Consider the following 22,055-nt stretch of genomic DNA (forward strand, 5'->3'; position numbering starts at 1 on the left):
CCTTGGATAGAGCCCGACAAAGTTTGAGAATGAAAACTAGTTTGACCTTCTTTCAAGGTCACAGGAGTCAAATGTGTCAGACACTTCAAACGACTTCTTCTGAAGAACTGAAAGGTATATAATCTCTATATTTGGCTTGTAGCTTCCTAGGAAAGAGCCAAACAAAGTTTGAGAATGAAAATGACCTTGACCTTCTTTTAAGGTCACATGAGGCAGATATGTCAAACACTTTAAACGACTTCTTCTGAAGAACTGGTAGTTATAAAATCTTAATATTTGGCAGGTGGCTTTCTGTGAAAGAGCCAAACAAAGTTTGCAAATGAAAATGACCTTCACCTACTTTCAAGGTCACAGCGTTCGAATACGTCAAACAGTTCAAACAGCTTCTTCTGAAGAATTAAAAGGCATAAAATTATAATATTTGGCTGGTGACTTCCCGGGATAGAGCTCACCAAAGTTTGCAAATGAAAATGACCTCAACCTACTTTAGAGGTCACAGAGGTCAACAACATTTTAATGGATTTGTTCTTGAGAACTAAAAGGAATGGATTCATAAGATTTGGCTGGTAGCTTTTTGGAATAGAGCTAACCAATTTGAGAAGGAAAATGACATTGACCTACTTACAAGATCACAGGGAAAAATATGTCAAGCAACTTCTGAAGAAGAATCAAAAAGCATAGAATCTTATAATAATATTTTGCTGGTAGTTTCAACAGAAGGAGCCAACAAAGTTTGTGAGGGAAATATTTTTAGTGCAATGTAATATTTAATGAGAATATTTTGCTATGACTGCTTAAATATTCAGGTGAGCGATACAGGCCCTCTTGGGCCTCTTGTTAGAATTTACTAGACCTTTCAAGTATGATTTCGATTCCTGGAAATTTGTTTTAATGCTTGGAAGAATGTGTCAATTTTAAGCTTATCACTGCTGAATGGTTAGCTAAATACAGCAAATGCTATCCAAAGGATTTTTGCTGAATGCATGAACAATGAACAAAATTTGTTGCAGATAAGGGATTTTAAAAATAAAATAATTATCGATTGTACATGATATCTTGGAATTTCTCAAGTCATCAAAACAACTCAACAGCATGCCGTGACATACACGACACGTGGGATATAAACAAACATAACACTTAATTTGCTAGTACTTACATACACCCTTCAATGTACATATAAATACAACAGGAAATATTATTTATAAAGACGTCCAGAAACACACAGCATCTAATAACAAACACATTTGGACTGCAATAATTACACAGTAAGTAAAAACACACCCATAAACATGAAACAGTTAATTTCCAGATTGAAGCATTTATTTTGTTTATTTATTTTTTATTCATTTCCTTGTCGTTGAAATGTGAATGAATACATTACATATATGCTTAAATTATGGTGACTAATGATTAATATTCAATAAGATTTACCATATAATCATGTACATTTGTGAGTCAGAGTTACGTGTCACTCTGAAAATATTTTGACTTCCTGTTAGACGAAACTTAGTGGTAAAACATGAACTTAAATGAGGACATTAGAACTAATATCACAACTTATTAAAGATTTAAGGGTTAATAAGCATATAACACAACATGGATTGAGGTGTGCATGTGTGTAGAGCAAATGTAGACTTTTTTTAGATATTATTTACACTATATACAATGTATATATATAATCATTATCAGTTTGAAGTGGTATTGCAACTTGTTTTAATATTTTTTCACAATAATACTTTTTTTTCTAACACAATGTAGAGGACTGTGTGTCGAACGGAAGCGGATGAGTCTGTTTACATATGAAATATATCTGTCTATATATGTTTATTACTAAATACTAAAAAACTGATAAAAGAAATTTGACATATGAAATGGATGAAAGGTGTAAGGTGCGAGAAAGACCTCCTGTGTGAGGACAACTTTATTGTTAGTTAGGCCACTTCTGTGTACAAAATGTTGCTGTTCAGCCAATTGAACAACAACTGAGTTGCCTGGAAACGTTACGTATCTGCTAACAAAGTTGTAGCAGGAAAGGGATATTGCTTCAGCCAGACTGGGATTCAAACCTAAGACCTCCAAAATCAGGAGGGATGCTCTAACAAATTCAGCTACCTGGTCGACGATGATTGACCCAGTCCAGGTCTGTTACACAGTGACCAGCTACCTGGTCGATGATGATTGACCCAGTCCAGGTCTGTTACACAGGGACCAATGAAGTCTTTACAATGTAATTGCTTTATCAATGGAGAGTTCAAATTGGGAGTGGGAGAAAGAGGAGACTCGTGTCCTTGCCAAAGTGGGAAAATAATCAAAATACAGAATGTACCAGTTATTGTTGTTTAAAATGGAATAATTATAAAAGATTCTTTGCCAAATTTCCTTTTTCCACTGATAAATCAATGAAACCTCGAAAAAGTTTCAGTGATTTAGAAAAAAATAGGAATGACTTAAAACGGAACGCCATTTTCAAGGTTTAAATGCTTGACTATTTCATGTCATATGATTTCAGTGAGAAAAAGATATTTCATTTGAGCACTCAGAATCCGTCCATGAACGTGAGAAAAGTTTCGAAGACACCAGCCCTGATTTTGCTTGCAGATAGTGAAATTGTGGTATATAATGGTTTTTTTTTCATCAATATATTTACAAAGCACCACATTTGTTTTTAGGTAAAAGCAAATCAAAATGTGAATTTGTACAAGTACCTATAAAATTAAAATTTAAAAGAGACTGTTTGTGTTCTTAAAGATCTAATTGAAATTCCAGGAAAATTTTACAGGCTTTGAAGAACAAAAAATAATTTAATGGTTTTTTTTCATGAATGGATACAATTATTTATAAACAGTCATGTTGTTACGGTGGTACATGTTAAAATATAGTGTGGTTTCCTCTTCCTTGTTCCTCTCTGGTTAGGACATATGTAAGTAGTTTCCTGTACAGATGTGATTGTATTGTGTATAGCCAATTGCAATTGAAAATTTAGGTAATTTAAGACAAAAACACTTAAAACAGCTGACACAAACAAAAAACGAAATGAAAAAAGGTAAGAAATAAAAATAATTATGGCAAACAAATTGGTTAAATGTTTCTTATGGTAAATTGAACAGTAATGATAAATAGATTCATTAACTGTAAGAAATGGATTTTCATGTTTGTTTCACCATGATAATTAATTATCAAAAATTAAAATATACACAATCGAGTCTCCATTGGGATTATATCGCGAGACGATGTAAATAACATTGCTGAATTGTCTTTTAACTCAACAAGAGACGTTTTTGGAGCAAAAAAAGTGCACAATGTGAAAAAAGTATTCACCAAAGAGGACAAACCCTGGTTTACCCGTGAATTTGTTATGAAAAGAAAAGAATTTCATGAATCTAAAAGAGAGATTACAAAAACTTTAAAAGTCAAAGAAATCGAAAAAAAATATCAAAAAAGGTAGAGAGTACGGAAAACTCATTAATAGTAATATAACTATAAAAAGTTCCAAGAAAATATTGAACAAGAAATGAGGAAAGCTTCCAAATTTAAACCAAAAGCCTTCTGGGACATTTTGAATAGAATTGATAAGCCTAAAGGTCGTCGTAAAGTGATCTGACAATTGACGAACTACATGATTATTTAAAAAAAATGAGCTTTAATAATGAAACAGAGGAGGATTTGAAATTCCACTTGTAAAAGAATGTTTGTATGATAATATTTTGAATGATAGAATTACTACTGATGAGATTGTTCATGCTATAAAACATTTGAATAATATAACAAAGCTTGTGGTATTGATGATATAGTCAATGAGTATATAAAGAGTACGGTTGACACAATGTTACCTGTACATACATGTTGATATGTTTACCGGTAATATAATATTGGACACCGGTATGATACCGAAAAGTTGGAGTACAGGAATAATCAATCCAATCTATAAGAACAAAGGTGATCGCAAAGCTTTGGATAATTACAGGGCTATTACGTTGGTCTCATACTTGGGAAAAGCTTTTATGTTGATTTTAAATGCAAGATTATACAAACTATCTGATGAAATTGAAATCATAAGTAATGCACATGCAAGCTCAACAACTTCAGTTTTCAGAAAAGGTCACTTAACAATAGACATTTTTTATTTTACACGTTTTGACAAAGTTATATTTATCCTCCGGTAGAATATTATACTGTGCATTCGTTGACTTTAGAAAAGCCTTTGATTTGGTGTGGCGAATGGGCTTGTGGCAAAAACTACTCAAATGTAACAAAACTGGTAAAATATTTAAAGTTTTAATCAACATGTATTCTGATACGTAATCTTGTGTGAGAAATGGCAATGAAATGTCAGAAATGTTCACTTCGAATGTCGGACTAAAACAAGGGGAAAATTGCTATTTTGTTATTTTATATGCTGACGATACAGTACTAGTGTTAATGTCAGAGACAGCAGATGGTCTACACTTAATGCTAAATAAATTTCAGAGTTATTGTGAGAATTGGAAACTAACGGTAAACACACAGAAGACAAAAATTGTTATCTTTTCCAAACGAAAGAATACTAGCAGATATCGATTTCTATTATATGATAATGAGCAAGACATTCAAAATTCTTTTCCATACTTTGGTGTTCTATTTTACTATAATGGAAGGTTTGTAGTGGCAAAAAAGCAATTAGCGGAACAGGCCCAAAAAGCGTTGTATATAGAAAAATAAGAAATGTTACGTTACCCATTGATTTACAATTCAAATTGTTTGATTCGCTAGTTTTTCCTATTTTGCTATACTGATCAGAAATATGGGGCTATATATGAGGATGTTAGTATACTTGAAAAAAAATAACCTCCAATTCTGTTAACAAATTCTTGGTCTACGTAGAAATACTTTTAATTTTATGGTACATTTTATATGGAGAAACGGGCAGATACCCTATTGAGGTTGATGTCAAATTAAGAATGATTAAATTTTGGTATGCACTTATACCTCTAGTGAAAATAAGTTGTCTAGTCGTATGTACAAATTTATGTACTCATTACATGAAAATGGACAAATCGAGTTTAAATGATTGAATTATGTTAAACATATCCTGGATAGCGTAGGTCTAAGCTATGTTTTAATCCATCAAAAAACCTGTCTGGTCGATATTGCTTATTTAAAAGCTGCAATTATACATAAATTAGACGATCAGTTTATTCAATCCTGGTTTAATAAAATTGACACCACATCCAAAGACGATTGTACTCTGCATTTAAATATCGCTTTGGTTTAGAAGACTTTTTGATACGATTAAACTCTAAAGATAGGAAAATTATCTGCAAATTTAGAACTTCAAATGTTAAGCTTCCAGTAGAAATTTTAACAGGAAGATGACTGGGAATTTAAAGACAGGACAGAATATGTACACTCTGTAATACTGGTATTGGGGACGAGTTTCATTACTTATATACTTGTAATAATGATATCGCCACTTTAGTCAAAATAAGGTAAAAACATATTCTGACCTTTCTGTATACAAAATCTTGAAATAAAGCCAGTCAGGGAGGGTGAATATACATTTTCCTAATTAAGGAAATTGTATTTTTTTTTTGCATAATCCAGCATCCATCGTTGAATGTTAAAATTAAGTGTTATCGATTATCCAATTGTAATACATGTACATATTCAATTTTTATACGCCCATCAAATTTGACGGGAGTATTATGGTTAATGGCATATTCCGCCGATAACTTTTGTTTGTCCAGCAATCTCCTCCTACATTTTTCGACCGATCTCTTTAAAACTTGGTATACTCATGATATAAAGTTGTGTCTCCCTTAAAAGAATTTTGATCGACAATTTTTCCAAAAGTTATTGCCCTTTGTTCATTTCAATATTTGATTTTTTGTCCGGAGATCTCCTCCTACATTTTTATAGCATGTCAGCTAACCACTCTTTGAATGATGCAGATCTTATTTCAATGTAAGAAAGTATATAACACTTTATGGCATTCGACGGGCGTATATTCTTCCGCCCCATTAAGAGAGACGGGCGTATATTGTTTGCCCGTTAAGATCGACGGACGTATATTGTTCCGCCCGTTAAGAGAGACGGGTGTATATTGTTCCGCCCGTTAAGAGAGACGGGCGTATATTGTTCCGCCCGTTAAGAGAGACGGGCGTATATTGTTCCGCCGGTTAAGAGAGACGGGCATATATTGTTCCACCCGTTAAGAGAGACGGGCGTCTATTGTTCCGCCCGTTAAGAGACTGTTACCCTCAGGTAGTCCCAGAAGTGGTCTTTCAACACAAGTTGTCTCATCGTAGTTCATACAGATACAGTTCACAATGAATTGACTTTTTGATAGGAAACATTAAAAGTCAGGTATCTTAACATAAGTGATCTCTTTATACAAGTTCAGTTCAAAACAACATAACTGAAATAAAGTACATTAATTACAGTCTTTTGACACAGGTGATCTCTTAATAGGGAGGGTCGCATGAGCAGTTTAGACTGTGTAATATAATGAGTATTTATCAGATATTTTTGTTAATCTGTTTTGTAGATAATGACTATAATTTGACTAAATGCATTTTATTTTCTGTTGTGAAGAATGAGTTCCAACAATTTTGGACACGGCCCCGGAGGAGGTAGAGGGCCGCCAATGTCAGGAAACCAAGGAGGCATGGGTGGAATGGGCGGTATGCCTGGAATGTCAGGAATGCAGGGACTGTTTTCAGGAACAGATCAGCTGCCCCCAGAGTATGCAGGCTTAGCAAACATGAGTGAAGAAGACAGAAATGCGGCCTTGGCAGCCTTACTGGGTCCAGAGGGTCTGAAACAATTACAGCAGCAGCAGCAGCAGATGGGGCAAGGCAGGGGAATGGGTGGGCAGGGGAACGTTTTAGGAATGCAAGGTGGTATGGAAGGGGGCCATGGAGGCTTGAATGTGGCTGGGGGCATGAGTAGAGGTTTGACAAATCCCATGGGTTATGGGGGCATGGGTGGGGATGAGGACTTGACAAATTCCATGGGTATCGGTGGCCAAGGGGGAACAGGGGGATATGGGGGCAGCCAGATACAACAATACCAGCAGGGGAATACAACTTTTGGCGGTGGGGGAAGGATGGACTATGGAAATAGAACTCAAGGACCTACAATGAGTGGAAATTCTAACTTCAGAGGTGATATGGGACCAGGAGGTAGTATGTATGGTGGAGGAGGAGGAGGTGGTGATAATGGACAACTATTCACTACTCCTCAAAATTTCATAGGACAAGGAGGTGGATCACAGTATGGAGAGTCACAGTTACCACCCACTATGGCAGGTGAGTTTTGCTTATGTCCCACTGGTTAACTCTGTAGCGAAACGAGACTGGGTCGATCATCGGCAACCAGGTAGCTCAATGGGTAGAGCGTCGGTCCTGCATTTTTCCGCTCCCATTACAACTCTATAGAATTTTTAGGTGTTTTTTTTAGATATTGCAGTTAACTTAATATTCGTCTTTGCTATCCAAGGGTTCCAATTCAGTCTACTATTACTCACTAGAAGAGTAGATCAGCTAGGTTGTATCCCTTGGCTAGCGAAGATGTTTTATATTGCATTAATCTATTTTCAAACCTCGATTAATGAATTTTTCAAAGAGAACAAAAGTAAATTCAGCTATACTTTTCAGTAGCAAGAAGTATTGATATTACTTGCTAGATAAGTTTATATTGTATATTACACAGGAGGCAGAGGAGGGAGTGGAGGGGCTGGAGGTCACATGGGAGGGAACAGTGGCCAGGGAAGTAACCAAGACCCCTATCAGCAACTTATAAGCTACGTCAAAACAACAGGTAGGTATAAACAGTAGGTAATTAGGTGTAATACAGGTAGGTATAAACAGTAGGTAATTAGGTGTAACACAGGTAGGTATAAACAGTAGATAAATGGTTGTATTACAGGTAGGTATAAAAAGTTGATAAATAGTTTTATTGCAGGTAGGTATAAACAGTAGGTAATTAGGTGTAACACAGGTATGTATAAACAGCAGTCTAGGTAAATAGGCGTAACACAGGTAGGTATAAACAGTAGATAAATGGTTGTATTACAGGTAGGTATAAAAAGTTGATAAATAGTTTTATTGCAGGTAGGTATAAACAGTAGGTAAATAGGTGTATCACAGGTAGGTATAAACAGTAGGTAATTAGATGTAACACAAGTAGGTATAAACAGTAGGTAATTAGGTGTAACACAGGTATGTATAAACAGTAGTCTAGGTAAACAGGTGTAACACAGGTAGGTATAAACAGTAGGAAAATAGGTGTAACACAGGTAGGTATAAACAGTAGATAAATAGGTGTAACACAGGTAGGTATAAACAGTAGGTAAATAGGTGTATCACAGGTATGTATAAACAGTAGGTAATTAGATGTAACACAGGTAGGTATAAACAGTAGGTAAATAGGTGTATCACAGGTAGGTATAAACAGTAGATAGATAGGTGTATCACAGGTAGGTATAAACAGTAGGTAAATAGGTGTAACACAGGTAGGTATAAACAGTAGGTAAATAGGTATAACACAGGTAGGTATAAACAGTAGTCTAGGTAAATAGGTGTAACACAGGTAAGTATAAACAGTAGATAGATAGGTGTAACACAGGTAGGTATAAACAGTAGTCTAGGTAAATAGGTGTACCACAGGTAGGTATAAACAGTAGGTAAATAGGTGTAACACAGGTAGGTATAAACAGTAGATAGATAGGTGTATCACAGGTAGGTAGAAACAGTAGATAGATAGGTGTAATGTAGGTAAGTATAAAGAATAGATAAATAGGTGTAGTACAGGAAGGTATTATAGTATTTTGGGTACTGTGATATAAGAGGAAGTAAAGAATGTCTGTCTGTCGGTAACATTTACAATATTAAAACAATGTTGTAAGCTGATTCTACTTTAAAATCACTTTTTCCTAAATCAGGAAATAAGATAAAGAAACTGTGTAGTTATCATACCCAAACACAATCATGGATATCCTGTATAAATCCTTATAAATAAAGTGTTTTTATAACTGCTTCCTCATTTGTACAGTTGTCTACGATGTTGTCATGACTTAAGGACTTCCCACCCTTCGTAATACACATGTTTTTCTTGTCGTATTTTCGTGTTGTCTTTTCCGTATTGTGTATGGGACATTCCATTACCGTACGTAGTGTAAATGATAGTTACACCGGGTAAACAATAGTACACGTGCGTGACGATGGTATGTCAACACCCGATATCGAGACTTAACTTGGAAATGTGTAATCACACGTACTTCAGAAATAAAGCTTATGATACAAAGACATTAATTAACTCACAGGAAAACACTAACATACGATCAGATGACTTCAAGAAGGTCGTATATGAGGCGCATTGGAATGCAGACTGGTGTGTTTTTTATACCGACCTCACCTTTACGTATCACGTGCTAACAGTAGTTCACAAGCTCTTGGTCGCTACGACTTTTGTCGTCGAGCCAGTTACGCTCTGGTTTGTAAAATATCAAGATCCCTATAAAATGCAAGTCATGAACCTCACTGTGTTATGGATGGTGCCTTATCATGTCAGTAATTGATTGTGTCATGAATGGCATAGATCTTTTTATGTCAGTAATTCATTGTGTCATGGATGGCATAGATCTTTTCATGTCAGTAATTCATTGTGTCATGAATGGCATATACCTTTTCATGTCAGTAATTCATTGTGTCATGAATATCATAAATATTTTCATGTCAGTAATTCATTTTGTCATAAATGGCATAGATCTTTTCATGTCAGTAATTCATTGTGTCATGAATGGCATAGATCTTTTCATGTCAGTAATTCATTGTGTCATGAATATCATAAATATTTTCATGTCAGTAATTCATTGTGTCATGTATGTTATCTTGTTATCATGTTATTCACTGTGTTATGAATGCAATCTCTTCATGTCATTAATTCACTATGTCATGAATATCATCTTTTCATGTCTTTAATTTACTATGTCTTGAATGTCATCTTTCATCTCAGTAATTCACTTTGTCAAGAATATCATCTTTTCATATCATTAATTCACTTTATGTCATGAATGTCATCTTTTCATGTCATTAATTTACTATGTCATGAATGTCATTTTTCTTCTCAGTACGGGTCGTATATGGTATGGGCTGCGTTGACAGACTCGGATGTCCGACCGCCCCTCTGTCTGTTAACTTTTCCTTGTTATTGCTCTCCTAGCTGCCTTCATACATGAACATATCTTGATGAAACTTAGTACATGTATTACATATCAATAACACTCAAACGAGATCGCATTTCAGACAGAAGTTTACTGCATTTGAGTGGAGTTATGGCCCTTCTATTGCCAAATAAGGGCATTGTGTAGTAATGCAAGAACTTTTTTATTTTTAATCAATTCCTTTCAAATTTTGTACGGTAATGTTAGAAGCAATAATATTCAACACTTATTACTGGTCTTTCTGTCGAGTATCAATTTTCGGCGTTTTGGCATATTTCATTTGACATATCAACGCTGTTCATCGCTTTTGCCCTTAATACTTGCTTGTTTGTAACCCAATAACCCAAACAATTATTCTTCAAATTTTGTCAAACTTTTTTTGGTGGGATGTTTCATTACCTAAATGCATTGGATGAGTTATTAAATCGTGATATTTAAATGTTATTCCGCAGCGTTTTGTCCCTTTTTAGCTCACCTGGTCCGTAGGACCATAGTGAGCTTATACCGTGGCGCAGCGTCTGTCGTCCGTCGTCAACTTTTTCTTTAAAAACTATCTCCTCCTAAACGCCAAAGAGGATTTCAACCAAATTTGGACTGATGCATCACTAGAGGAGGGCAATCATTTCTTACATAAATGAGGTCGGTTCGATCCTTGCGGTGCTCTTGTTTAACTAATTAGTGTCATGAACATCATCTTTTCATGTCATCAATTCACTATATCATGAATGTTATCTTTTCATGTAATTAATTCACTATATCATAAATGTTATCTTTTCATGTCATTAATTCACTATCACCTTTTCATGTCATTAATTCACTATATCATGAATGTTATCTTTTCATGTCATTAATTCACTATCACCTTTTCATGTCATTAATTCACTGTCACCTTTTCATGTCATTAATTCACTATAACCTTTTCATGTCATTAATTTAATATCACCTGTTCATTTCAGTAATTCACTGTGTCATGAGTTTCATCTTTTCACTGCGTACCTCACGAAATAAACACTATTTTTATCAGCTGTCAAGTTAACATTTGTTGTAAAATAATGGTTTGGTGTTATGTTTGACAGCGGAAAGTTGTACAGACCCAATAGCACAGGGGATGAACACCATATTAATCCTAGATACGTCCAGCAGTATGCAGGGAGAGGGCATGAAGCAGGCCAGGACTGCCATAGAGGACATCCTTACAGGTAGGTCCTTATCCACAAAAGATATCGGGACACTTACATTAGCACCGCCTATGAAATAAGAAAAAGTTGCCTTTAACTCGTTCACCCCTGAAGACACATTTGAACTCTTCCAATTCAAAGGTTGGAATAGTTCATTATGAAATTTCAGGGGTGAATGAGTTGAACTCATTAATTATAAGTAGTCTTAGCTTGTTGATGTTTATATATCAATTAGGGAAGGAAATTGGTTCCGTTTTCGCAATCGATTATTGGTTAAACATATTGATTATGATAGATTTTCTAGACTAACTTGAATATAATTGTATTTGTGAGTTTCTTTGATGATTGCAAATTAATATATTTTGAGAGAAGTGTCTTGGAAGCTTGAATCTGACTATATTCCATATGTTCCCTCATTTAATATTGAACACTATCAGTTATTAAATGAATTTTGGTCTTAAATTGGAAATGCCACCTCTTCGTAAACAATTTTATGCTATTTCAAACAGTCATTTTCAAGATAAGAAAATGCCATACTGCATCATTCTTGAACTTTTTCAAATGTTGACAATTTTTTCCGATTAATTTATCATCTTTTCAATTTTGACATAGATTTAAATTAGTTTCATTTCATAATCATTTTCATTAATTTTGTATTATTTTCTATTATCAGCCTTTCACATCATACATTAAAGGTGATGATCATACATTCAGTGTATTGATTGTTTAGGATACCTTCCATTTTCATTTTTTTCATTCTTAACTCATTCACCCCTGAAGACACATTTGAACTCTTCCAATTCAAAGGTTTGAATAATTCATTATGGGTTGGTAGGTAACGATGTTGTTTTTTTTACTTTTAGAAGCATCTTATTTCTATAAAATAAATCCTAAATTTTTCATGATTTTTCATCTTGCATAAAATATTGGCAAAAGTTCAATAATAAATTGAGTACAAATGAAGGTGTAATTTTCAGTAAGTCAGTTGGGAAACTGAAAACGAACAGTTTTTCTATGGAAGGCCTTAGGTACACTTGTATACAAACAAACCTATAGTACATAATAGCCATTACCAAGATTATAAGAGTTTCAGTGATGGTCACTAGATATGTTTACGGTAAGTAGTAATAATAAAATTGAACTTACTGTACAGGTATTGAGGAAAATGTTATGGACAACGGTCTGGAGGAAAACCTGGCCCTGATTGTGTTTGGGAGGGAGTCCAAGGTGGTCCAGCATCTGACCGATGACTACGCCAAGTTCAGGGATGCCTTAGGTTGGTACTACATCAGAGCCTTATCACCCCTCTCTTTAAGACAGCTATAAAGATCCTGTTTCCTGATTGAAAATAAGCCCCTTTCTCTCCCCCAATTGGTCCAGATAAATTACCAAATTGTTAATTGTTTTAATTGTCAATCATTTTGGGTATTTTATAATCTACATGGAGAAAAGTTTGTTAATTTTTTAAAGTGATCAAACCATTTAATTTCAGTATGTAATGCATTTCATTTTACAATTTCGTCATATGAAAATTCTCAGTTTTGATGAGGAGTTTTCCAATTTTGACCAAGGGTCTGTTTCCCAAATACCCATATAAAGTACCTGCATATGTTCAGGGTCAACAAATGCTTACCACTGTAGGAGGATATTGCAATATATAACCAGCCTATTAACAGATTGTCACTGAAACCCAAAGTTCTGGTCCTATTATTATAATTAGCTATGTTTTATAAGCAGAACAGTAGGAACATTGGATAAGCCTTAAGGGGGCCAGTGCACTGAAAAGAGTCAGTGAACATTTTGGGGATATGACCTCCTGGTTTGGTGCATAGTTTCTGATGTATATTGATAATGTAGAGGTTCCAAAACAAGTGATGATTGGTTATCATGAATTTCTTACTTGAATAAATTAATTTTCAAAATGTATAAAGACACAAGGTTATCCGAGTGTCTTTTATTATTTGAAAACTAACTAAAGAGAGTTAGACAAACATTTACGTTACTCAACCATCAGAAGTTTGGAGACATTTTTCTCTCTCAATGTTCAGATAATACATTTGTATATCTAGAAAATCAAATGTTTCTGTTTTGAAGACATTATTCCTGTTTCCGATCAGGGAAACAATTGCCGTCAATTATGACATCACAATAGACTATGAGGATACTTGATGTCATAATTGAAAGATTGACCAATGAAATAATGTCAAGGGTGTTACCCATTAGTTGGTAACCAAACAAGTTTACCCTCTCTAACAGCTTTATCCAATGAGTCGCAAATGTGGAAACCTATTGTGGTTGTTGGAGAAACGAGTTTTGACTTTGTTGTGGACTTATAAGACAGTCCTAGGTTGATGGATGGTTTTGTGACATTAACTTTGTTTCCTGCACTTGTAGATCTCTTGCATCCAGAAGGACCCTCCGCAATTGTGGACGCTCTAGTGATGACCCTTGGGTTGTTAGACAGAGGTAACACTTATCGTAATACAGAACAACATGTGAAGAACATAAAATAAAGGAATTGTACTGTGTTATATATCTTTGATAGGATACTGTACACAGAGAAACTCTTTCTGCTCAGTCTGACTGGGAAAATCCATATTTGCCCAGTGTTATTTGTGCCCTTCTCATGTAATGCCTATATAGAATATGGTGTTATTCAAGTTTTCAGTGTCATGATAAATTTGCCCGCTGTAATAAATGTGGAAGTTAAACTGCAGCAGAATTTTCGTGGCATTAAGCAATTATTTTTTAGGAAACTTTTTAACATTGATCTTAAATTCTTGCCTCAATGTGTATGATATTGATTGACAATTTAATGAAATTTTACTCCAAATCTTAACAAAATTTAACAAGCTTAATTTTTAGGACAATTTTACCAAAATAATTATCTTAGAAGTTTCAAATCTGACACAACTTTTATGATACATTTGCCATTTAATATTCCATCTGTTAAAATTTCAAAAGATACAGTAAATCTGTTCATATCATTTATAAAAAAGGCTCTGTTTTTCATGACACTCAGACCTGCTTAAACCATATACATGTACAGTACAACACGTGAAGGAATTTTATACTGATTCATTAAATCATTCTCACGCTCAATCTCAGGTTTTGTGCTCAGTCCCAATTTCTTGTTCTATTGATAAATAAAAAAAATCACATTTTGACCATGATTTGGAGAAACGTTGAAGTCACTTTTAATTAAAGCCAAATACTGTTTTCTATGTTAACACTTTTTATTTATTTTTTATTTGATCGTTTTAAATAATTTAAGCGAGTAACAAGAATGTTGACTTGAGCACAGAATCCATACTTGAGCATGAAAATGGTTTCATGAATTACGGGCCCTGAATTCACATTGATACTGTTGACTTGTTTACAGGTGGCCATATAGATGTGGGCGGCCATGTTGCTAACTCACGTATAATCATCCTGTCTGATGCACAGTTTACAACAAATGACCCCTCTACATCCTTCACTGATGTCCTTGACCCCAGACATGCTGAACAGGTAAAGATGGCTCTCATCAATCTGTTATTTTCGGCTGGTTGATTTCTGATTTTCTGCTAAGGATGGTCTCTATCATGCAAATAAAGTGTGTGGTCATGCAATTATAATTGAATTTTGGACTAAAATATACACTTTTCTTTTTTAGGTTGGTTGGGGAGAGGGAGGGGGTTTGGCAGGGTGAATGGATTCTGCATAGAGTAAACTAAGGCAGCCATCTTGGATTTGATAGTTCCAGTTTGTTATTGCTATTTCTCAAAAAGTACTATACCTGACAGATCTTTCTCATATTTCTAATGTAGGTTCCCTATATTTACCATAGTTGTGCATGTTGTATTTTGAGATGGATTTGAAAAACAAGATGGCCACCAGGCAACCATTTTGGATGTTGACAGACCACTGATTAGTTTGTTTTGTTATTGTCATCATCTCCCAAGAAGTCCTAAACAGATCTTTCTCAATTTGCATATGTACATGTAGGTTCCCCTTAGTACATAGTTGCATGTGCATGCTTTATTTTGAGATGGATTTGAAGAACAAGATGGCCACCAGACAGCCATGTTGTATTTTAACAGATCAAGTTTGTTATTGCTATTTCTCAAGAATGCATAACAGGTCTTTCTCAAATTTCTTATGTAGGCTCCCCTTGGTCCATCATCATGTATGTTTCATTTTGGGACTGATCAGAAAAACGAGTTGGCCACCAGTAACACTTTTAAAGGTTTAAATATTAAAATTCTCCTTTAATACAAAAGAAAAATGAAGTACATATAACAGTTAATTTAATAGTTTAAATACCATACTATACTGATTTTGATGAGTTAAGAAATTAAAAAATACTGAAGTAATCTCAAATTAGCAGGGTTGACTTGTATTTTGACCGTCTTTGATCCTGGCTTCGTTGCCGAAAAGACACTGGTAAAACTTTGCGATACTCAAGTGTAAAAGATGAGGATTAATTAGGTTGCCTTACAAGCGTCAGCTGTAGGGAATTTCCCTTTAGCTTAGCGGTGGAGCATCGGGCTGGAGAGCCAAGGGTTGTGGGTTCGAGCCCCAGCGACGGCACTATCTTTAACACTATTCCTCGTCCTATTACAAATTGGTGCCATTGACCATCCCCGTTCAAGGTAGGAGAACCCTTGGCGGGGAGTCAAAGAACCTGGGTTGGTGTATGAAAAAAGGGGGGAATAGTGTAAAAGATGAGGATAAATTAGGTTGCCTTACAAGCGTCAGCTGTAGGGAATTTCCCTTCAGCTTAGGGGTAGAGCATCGGGCTGGAGAGCCAAGGGTCGCGGGTTCGAGCCCCAGCGACGACACTATCTTTATCAATATTCTTGTCCTATTACACCAGTATGCTGGTTGACTTAAGGAGCAACAATTCATGAAGTACACTGTATGTATAAAAGTTTTAATTTAATGTATTATCATCCTCTTGGATCTATGTCGTTATTGAACTCTTTCAGATGGCTAATGAGGTGTCCCATCTAGCGAATCAAGTGACTAGTTCATCAGGATACCAACTGTTCTTTATACCTGTTGGCAATGCCAATAGTGTAAGTGTTTATATCATATACAACTGTACGGACACGTGATGAATGTAAAATAATTTGAATGGAAAACACATTTGAAAAATAAAAGTTATCTATGACTACAAAAATAAGTACAAGATGTCAAAAGTAATAATAAAGGAATATAAAGTTCACTTATAGTTTTGTTTTTACGAAATACAAGGTAGACATAAATAGAAGAAAAATGATATTCAAAGGACTATTTATGGTTTGGGCCTTTTTTGGCCCCAAAATCCATCAAAATTAAAAATCTGCAATAGAACTTTCAAACGAATGTTTCTTTAATTTTGAATAATTCCCCAATACTGTTATGTAAACATTTATTTGTTTTTTCAATTTTGGCTGCCATGGTAACCAGGTCATATTTGCATAAATTATTGAAATTTGATTATTCAGTCAATTTTGACACTGGTTTTCACCTAGTTTTTCTCTTAGCTACCATAGAGTGCACTCTTGAACCAACTGTATATTTCTCCTAAAGATGTATTACAGGTGCCAACACATTATCCTTTGATATTAAGTTTGTTCAAGCATGCGCTCTATAGTTTCGAGGAGAAAAACTATGCAAAATATCACAATATTCACTGAATATTCAAATCTTTCTAATTTATGCAAATTTGCACTTGTTACCGTGGCAACGATAATTAGAAATATAAATTATATATTTTCATAATAGTATTTGGGAAGTATTCGAAATTAAAGAAACAGTCGACATTTCAAAGTTCATTTAAAGGTTTTGAATTTTGATGGATTCCGCCTGTGCATACGAATGCACTTATGTGCGTATGTTAACTCTATGTCATTGCTCTAGCGACTTCATTCCTCAACAAAATTTCATGAAACTTCATTCAAGTGTTTAGTATGTCAATTCCTTGAACAAGTACGCGTTTCGGGTTTCTATGTTGAATTTCAAGGTCACTGTTACTATTTTTAGAAACCTTGTCATTGCTCTTAGTGACTTCATTTCCTCTTACATATATGTGTCACGATGTGTGAATGCGAGGGGATTTGTATCACTTATGATGCCTTGTTTTTAAGACAATTTAGTAAAAATGTGCAGTGCAATACAAGTATTCTGAAAATTGTCTTGCTCATAATTTCATTAGCATTCTCAAAACTGGAAAATTCAAATTTCATGGGACATTTAGACTAGTGTACTTTTGGTATACCTAAATTTTCACTGGCTCATTTTTTGTAGATCATTATAGACGCTGTGATTGGAGTGACAAATGGACAAACATGTTCTCCTGGTGATGCTAAGTCGCTGAGCAAAGGATACCTACATCATGTAAGTTACTGTCAAGGGTGGGCTTTTTAGGGGTTCCGATTTTAACGATTTTTCACAGTACAATTTTTCAGCAAAATTTATAACCTGAATTACTAGAAGAAATTAAATTTGTCTCTACCATAGAAAAATGTGCATGGTCACTGTATGTGAAATCTACAGAAAAAATAGATAATTCAAAGGATGAATAGGATTTGAAGACACATTTTGTTATCCATCTTGTAGATGTGTTGTAACTGGATGGTATTCCCATCTATTTTTCATTTTCTGTCATGGGATGGAAAGATGTTTTGCAGAAATGCAATGGTTTGCTTTCTGTCAAATTCAGCTCATCAATTTTTATAAAAGGTCATTGACATTTCAGACATGTCAATGGGCCATGGTTTGATAGTAGAAAATTAAAGCGTAAGGGAAGATCAGGGCTTACCAAAATAATATAAGAACAGCTAGCTGTTATAGAATTGTAGTCAGAAGAAAGATTCAAATATTTCTGTTTTCAAATAATTTTGAGTATTTTACAGGTGATTGCAGGATGCGTTTTAACACAGTCACCAGGCATGGTGCCAGATCAAACCATGGTAGCGGCAATAGCTAAAGAAAAATACAGTGGGGTAGAGGATAAAGATATTGTAAGTCTGACCCACTGCTCTCTGTAGAGAAACTAGATCTGTTTGTCTATCTCCAACCTCACCCACCTCTCTGACTACACCTCTATCTCCAACCTCACCCACCTCTCTAACTACACCTCTATCTCCAACCTCACATACCTCTCTGACTACACCTCTATCTCCAACCTCATCCACCTCTCTGACTACACCTCTATCTCCAACCTCACACACCTCTCTGTCTACAACTCTATCTCCAACCTCACGCACCTCTCTAACTACACCTTTATCTCCAACCTCACCCACCTCTCTAACTACACCTCTATCTCCAACCTCACGCACCTCTCTATCTACATCTCAATCTCCAACCTCACCCACCTCTCTGACTACACCTCTATCTCCAACCCCACCCACCTCTCTGACTACACCTCTATCTCCAACCTCACCCACCTCTCTAACTACACCTCTATTTCCAACCTCATCCACCTCTCTATCTCCAACTCTATCTCCAACCTCACCCACCTCTCTGACTAGACTTCTATCTCCAACCACACCCACATCTCTAACTACACCTCTATCTCCAACCTCACGCACCTCTCTATCTACACCTCTATCTCCAACCTCACGCACCTCTCTATCTACACCTCTATCTCCAACCACACACACCTCTCTGACTACACCTCTATCTCCAACCACACCCACCTCTCTGTCTACACCTCTATCTCCAACCTCACACACCTCTCTGTCTACAACTCTATCTCCAACCTCACACACCTCTCTATAACTACACCTCTATCTCCAAACACACCCACCTCTCTAACTACACCTCTATCTCCAATCTCACGCATCTCTCTGTCTACACCTCTATCTTAAACCACACCCACCTCTCTGACTAAACTTTTATAACAAACCACACCCACCTCTCTGACTACACCTCTATCTCAAACCACACCCACCTCTCTAGCCTTACCTTTATTTCAAACCACAATCACTTCTCTTTACCTGTCCACATCCTGAATATCTTCAACTACCATACCCTCATCTTCTATTGTTGTAATAAATTGCATGGCACATTGATTTCTTGCTGCAGGAAGCTGTGATGGGACTAATATTGAAGCACCAGAATCCACAGAGCCAAGGCAAGGGTAGGGGTCAGGGAATGGGCCGGGGTCAGATGATGGGACAGATGCCGGTAATGGGTCGTGGTCAGGGAATGATGCCCACACAGCTACCTAGTCATGGAGGTCCCCCAGGCAGCCTTCCAGCAGGCCTATTTAATGACCCAGGTTCCTCTAGCACACAAGGTAATATCTAATGACCATATAATATTGAGGATAAATACCTCAAAGAACAGCAGATAATTTCGTACTGCCAAGAATAACACTTATCAACAAAGAACGTCAAAGAATGACAAAAGATGAACAAAGAAAAACAAAGATAGACTTAGAATAGCAAATGAGTTGTACTTTTACCAAAAACATTAAAAATACCTTTTATATACACTATAACAAGCAGGTTTATTATGCACTGTATTGTCCATAGTTTTGTTGGTAATAAACTGTATTATATATAGTATTATGTTTGTTTATGAAAGAATTGAACTAATGTTACGTCCTCAGATTGATACTTCATTTTCTTAAAACCAATGAAAGCTCTCAAAACTATCCAGCTACTCAGTCAGTCTTCTTATAATTAACAGAATTGTGCTATATTTAAATTTACGATGAGACATTAAAAATGCCTACTTGTCAGTTTTGGATCAGACATGGTAGTGATGGTACAAATGTTTGCCTGAAGGCCCTGAACAATTAAGTGTTGATGTTATTCTGAATGTTTGGGAATCCATAATGATCGCCATGGCCTCTAATTGGATGACATATTTTCGACTTTTCTCCAGTTCTTGTCAGATTTGGATCAGACTTGGTAAAACTGTTTGTCCTATGACCGTGCACAAGTGCTTTTTGTGTCGCCTGCAATGCGAGGCGACATATAGGTATAACTTTATCGGCGGCGTCGGTTGTGTCGTCCGAAACAAGGTTTTCATGCAATAACTTGAGTACTCTTGAGTTGATTAAACTCAAACTTGGTACACATATTCCATACCAATATAGCCCGGACAATTTCGCATTTCAGCAGTTAACGTGCATTTTTGGTGGAGTTATGCCCCTTTTATTGCCAAATATTGGAAACATAGCTAGGTAATTATTTAAAATCCTTTTTCTTCTGTAGGAATGGTCAAAGGGGAACAAATTTTGTATCATTGGTGTGTCTGACCCCCCAGGGGGCAGAGAGGTGGGGCCCAATAAGGGATAAAGAGGAATAGCTTTAATATCCTTTTTCTTCCATTGGAATGAAGGTATTTTAACCAAATTTGAACAGTAGCATCCTATGGGGAAGGGAAATCAATTTAGTGTAAGTGGTGGGTCTGACCCCCTGTGGCCAGAGGGATGAGGTCCAATAGGGGTAATTTAGTAAATTTAAAAAAAAAATCTTCTTCTGTAGAAATGACAGGGTTTTGTCCATATTTGGTGTAAAGCATCATTTGGTGAAGGGGACTTAATTTTGTACATAAAGGGTGGGTCTGACCCCCCTTGGGGCAGAGAGGTGGTGCCCAATAAGGGATATAGAGAAATAGCTTTACTATCCTTCTTCCTTTGTGATGAAGGTATTTTGACCAAATTTTAACAGTAACATCCAATGGGGAAAGGAAATTAATTGTGTATACCGCGGTAAATGGTGGGTTTGAACCCCCTGGGGGCAGAGGGGAGATGCCAAAAAGGGAAAATAGAAAAATATCTTTAAAATCCTTCTTCTGTAGAAATGACAGGATTTTGTCCATATTTGGTCTAAAGCATCCTTTGGTGAATTGTATCAATGGTGGGTCTGACCCTCTGGGGCAGAGGGGCTGGGCCCAATAGGGGGAAACATAGCAAATTCCTCAAAATCCTCCTTTTCCTGTAGGAATGACAGGATTTTGTCCAATTGCATATAAATATAACCCCTGTCTAACCATGTTAAACATGTTCACTACCAGCAACATCTGGCTATTTCAACTTTAATTTTGCTAACATTTCCAGGTGACCAATACAGGCCCTCTGGGCCTCTTGTTTTCTTTAGTTATACTTGTCAGATTTGAATCAGACTTTTGTCTCATGGCCCTGAACAGTGTTGTGTTATAGCTTGATTAGGAATCAAATATGGCCTTCCTAACATCTGATTAGCCGACACATTTTTACTTCTTCTCCAAATGTACTGCTCAGATTTGGCTTAGACTTGCTAGAGCTGTTTGTCTCATGGCTCAGAACAGGTGTGGCTATTTTGTTGCTTGATTTAGAAGCCAATATGGCTATCATAGCTTCTAAATGGCTGACACATTTTCAACTTATCCAGTTATTCCGGTCAGATTTGGATCAGACATGGTTCAAATGTTTGTCACATAGCCCTGAAGAGGTGTTTGTTATTTTTTCGTCTGCATTATTTAAGGTCACATGTACAGGTGGTCAAATAGGTTATAAACTTCAAACAACTTTTGGATAACCAAGAGGCCAAGGATGATAATATTGGGCTATTAACATGCTGATATGAACGGCTAGTAATTATAAGATTGTTCAAATAAATCACTTTGACGAACTTTCGAGGCAACAGGGATCAAATGTATTCAAACACTTCTAGATAACAGAGAGGCCTCAAAGCAGGGTGATGATATTTATT

The 22,055-nt window shown here is 35.8% G+C and overlaps 1 protein-coding gene across 2 annotated transcripts in view; it reads left to right on the forward strand.

The window, feature by feature from the left end:
* Nucleotides 1–22,055, forward strand: part of LOC110443143 — a 36,324-nt gene that overhangs the window by 2,681 nt on the left and 11,588 nt on the right. For both annotated transcript variants that reach the window (XM_021487170.1, XM_021487171.1), the window contains exons 2-11: nucleotides 6,571–7,286; nucleotides 7,690–7,797; nucleotides 11,278–11,400; nucleotides 12,533–12,655; nucleotides 13,774–13,845; nucleotides 14,762–14,889; nucleotides 16,350–16,439; nucleotides 17,653–17,742; nucleotides 18,261–18,368; nucleotides 19,435–19,648. In XM_021487170.1, the coding sequence (XP_021342845.1) occupies nucleotides 6,572–7,286; nucleotides 7,690–7,797; nucleotides 11,278–11,400; nucleotides 12,533–12,655; nucleotides 13,774–13,845; nucleotides 14,762–14,889; nucleotides 16,350–16,439; nucleotides 17,653–17,742; nucleotides 18,261–18,368; nucleotides 19,435–19,648 (1,771 nt within the window). In that variant the 5' untranslated portion in view covers nucleotide 6,571. The remainder of the gene's footprint in view (nucleotides 1–6,570; nucleotides 7,287–7,689; nucleotides 7,798–11,277; nucleotides 11,401–12,532; nucleotides 12,656–13,773; nucleotides 13,846–14,761; nucleotides 14,890–16,349; nucleotides 16,440–17,652; nucleotides 17,743–18,260; nucleotides 18,369–19,434; nucleotides 19,649–22,055) is intronic.

This window comes from Mizuhopecten yessoensis, unplaced genomic scaffold (genome assembly GCF_002113885.1).
Source record: "Mizuhopecten yessoensis strain PY_sf001 unplaced genomic scaffold, ASM211388v2 scaffold716329, whole genome shotgun sequence".
In the NCBI taxonomy this organism is placed as follows: domain Eukaryota; kingdom Metazoa; phylum Mollusca; class Bivalvia; order Pectinida; family Pectinidae; genus Mizuhopecten; species Mizuhopecten yessoensis.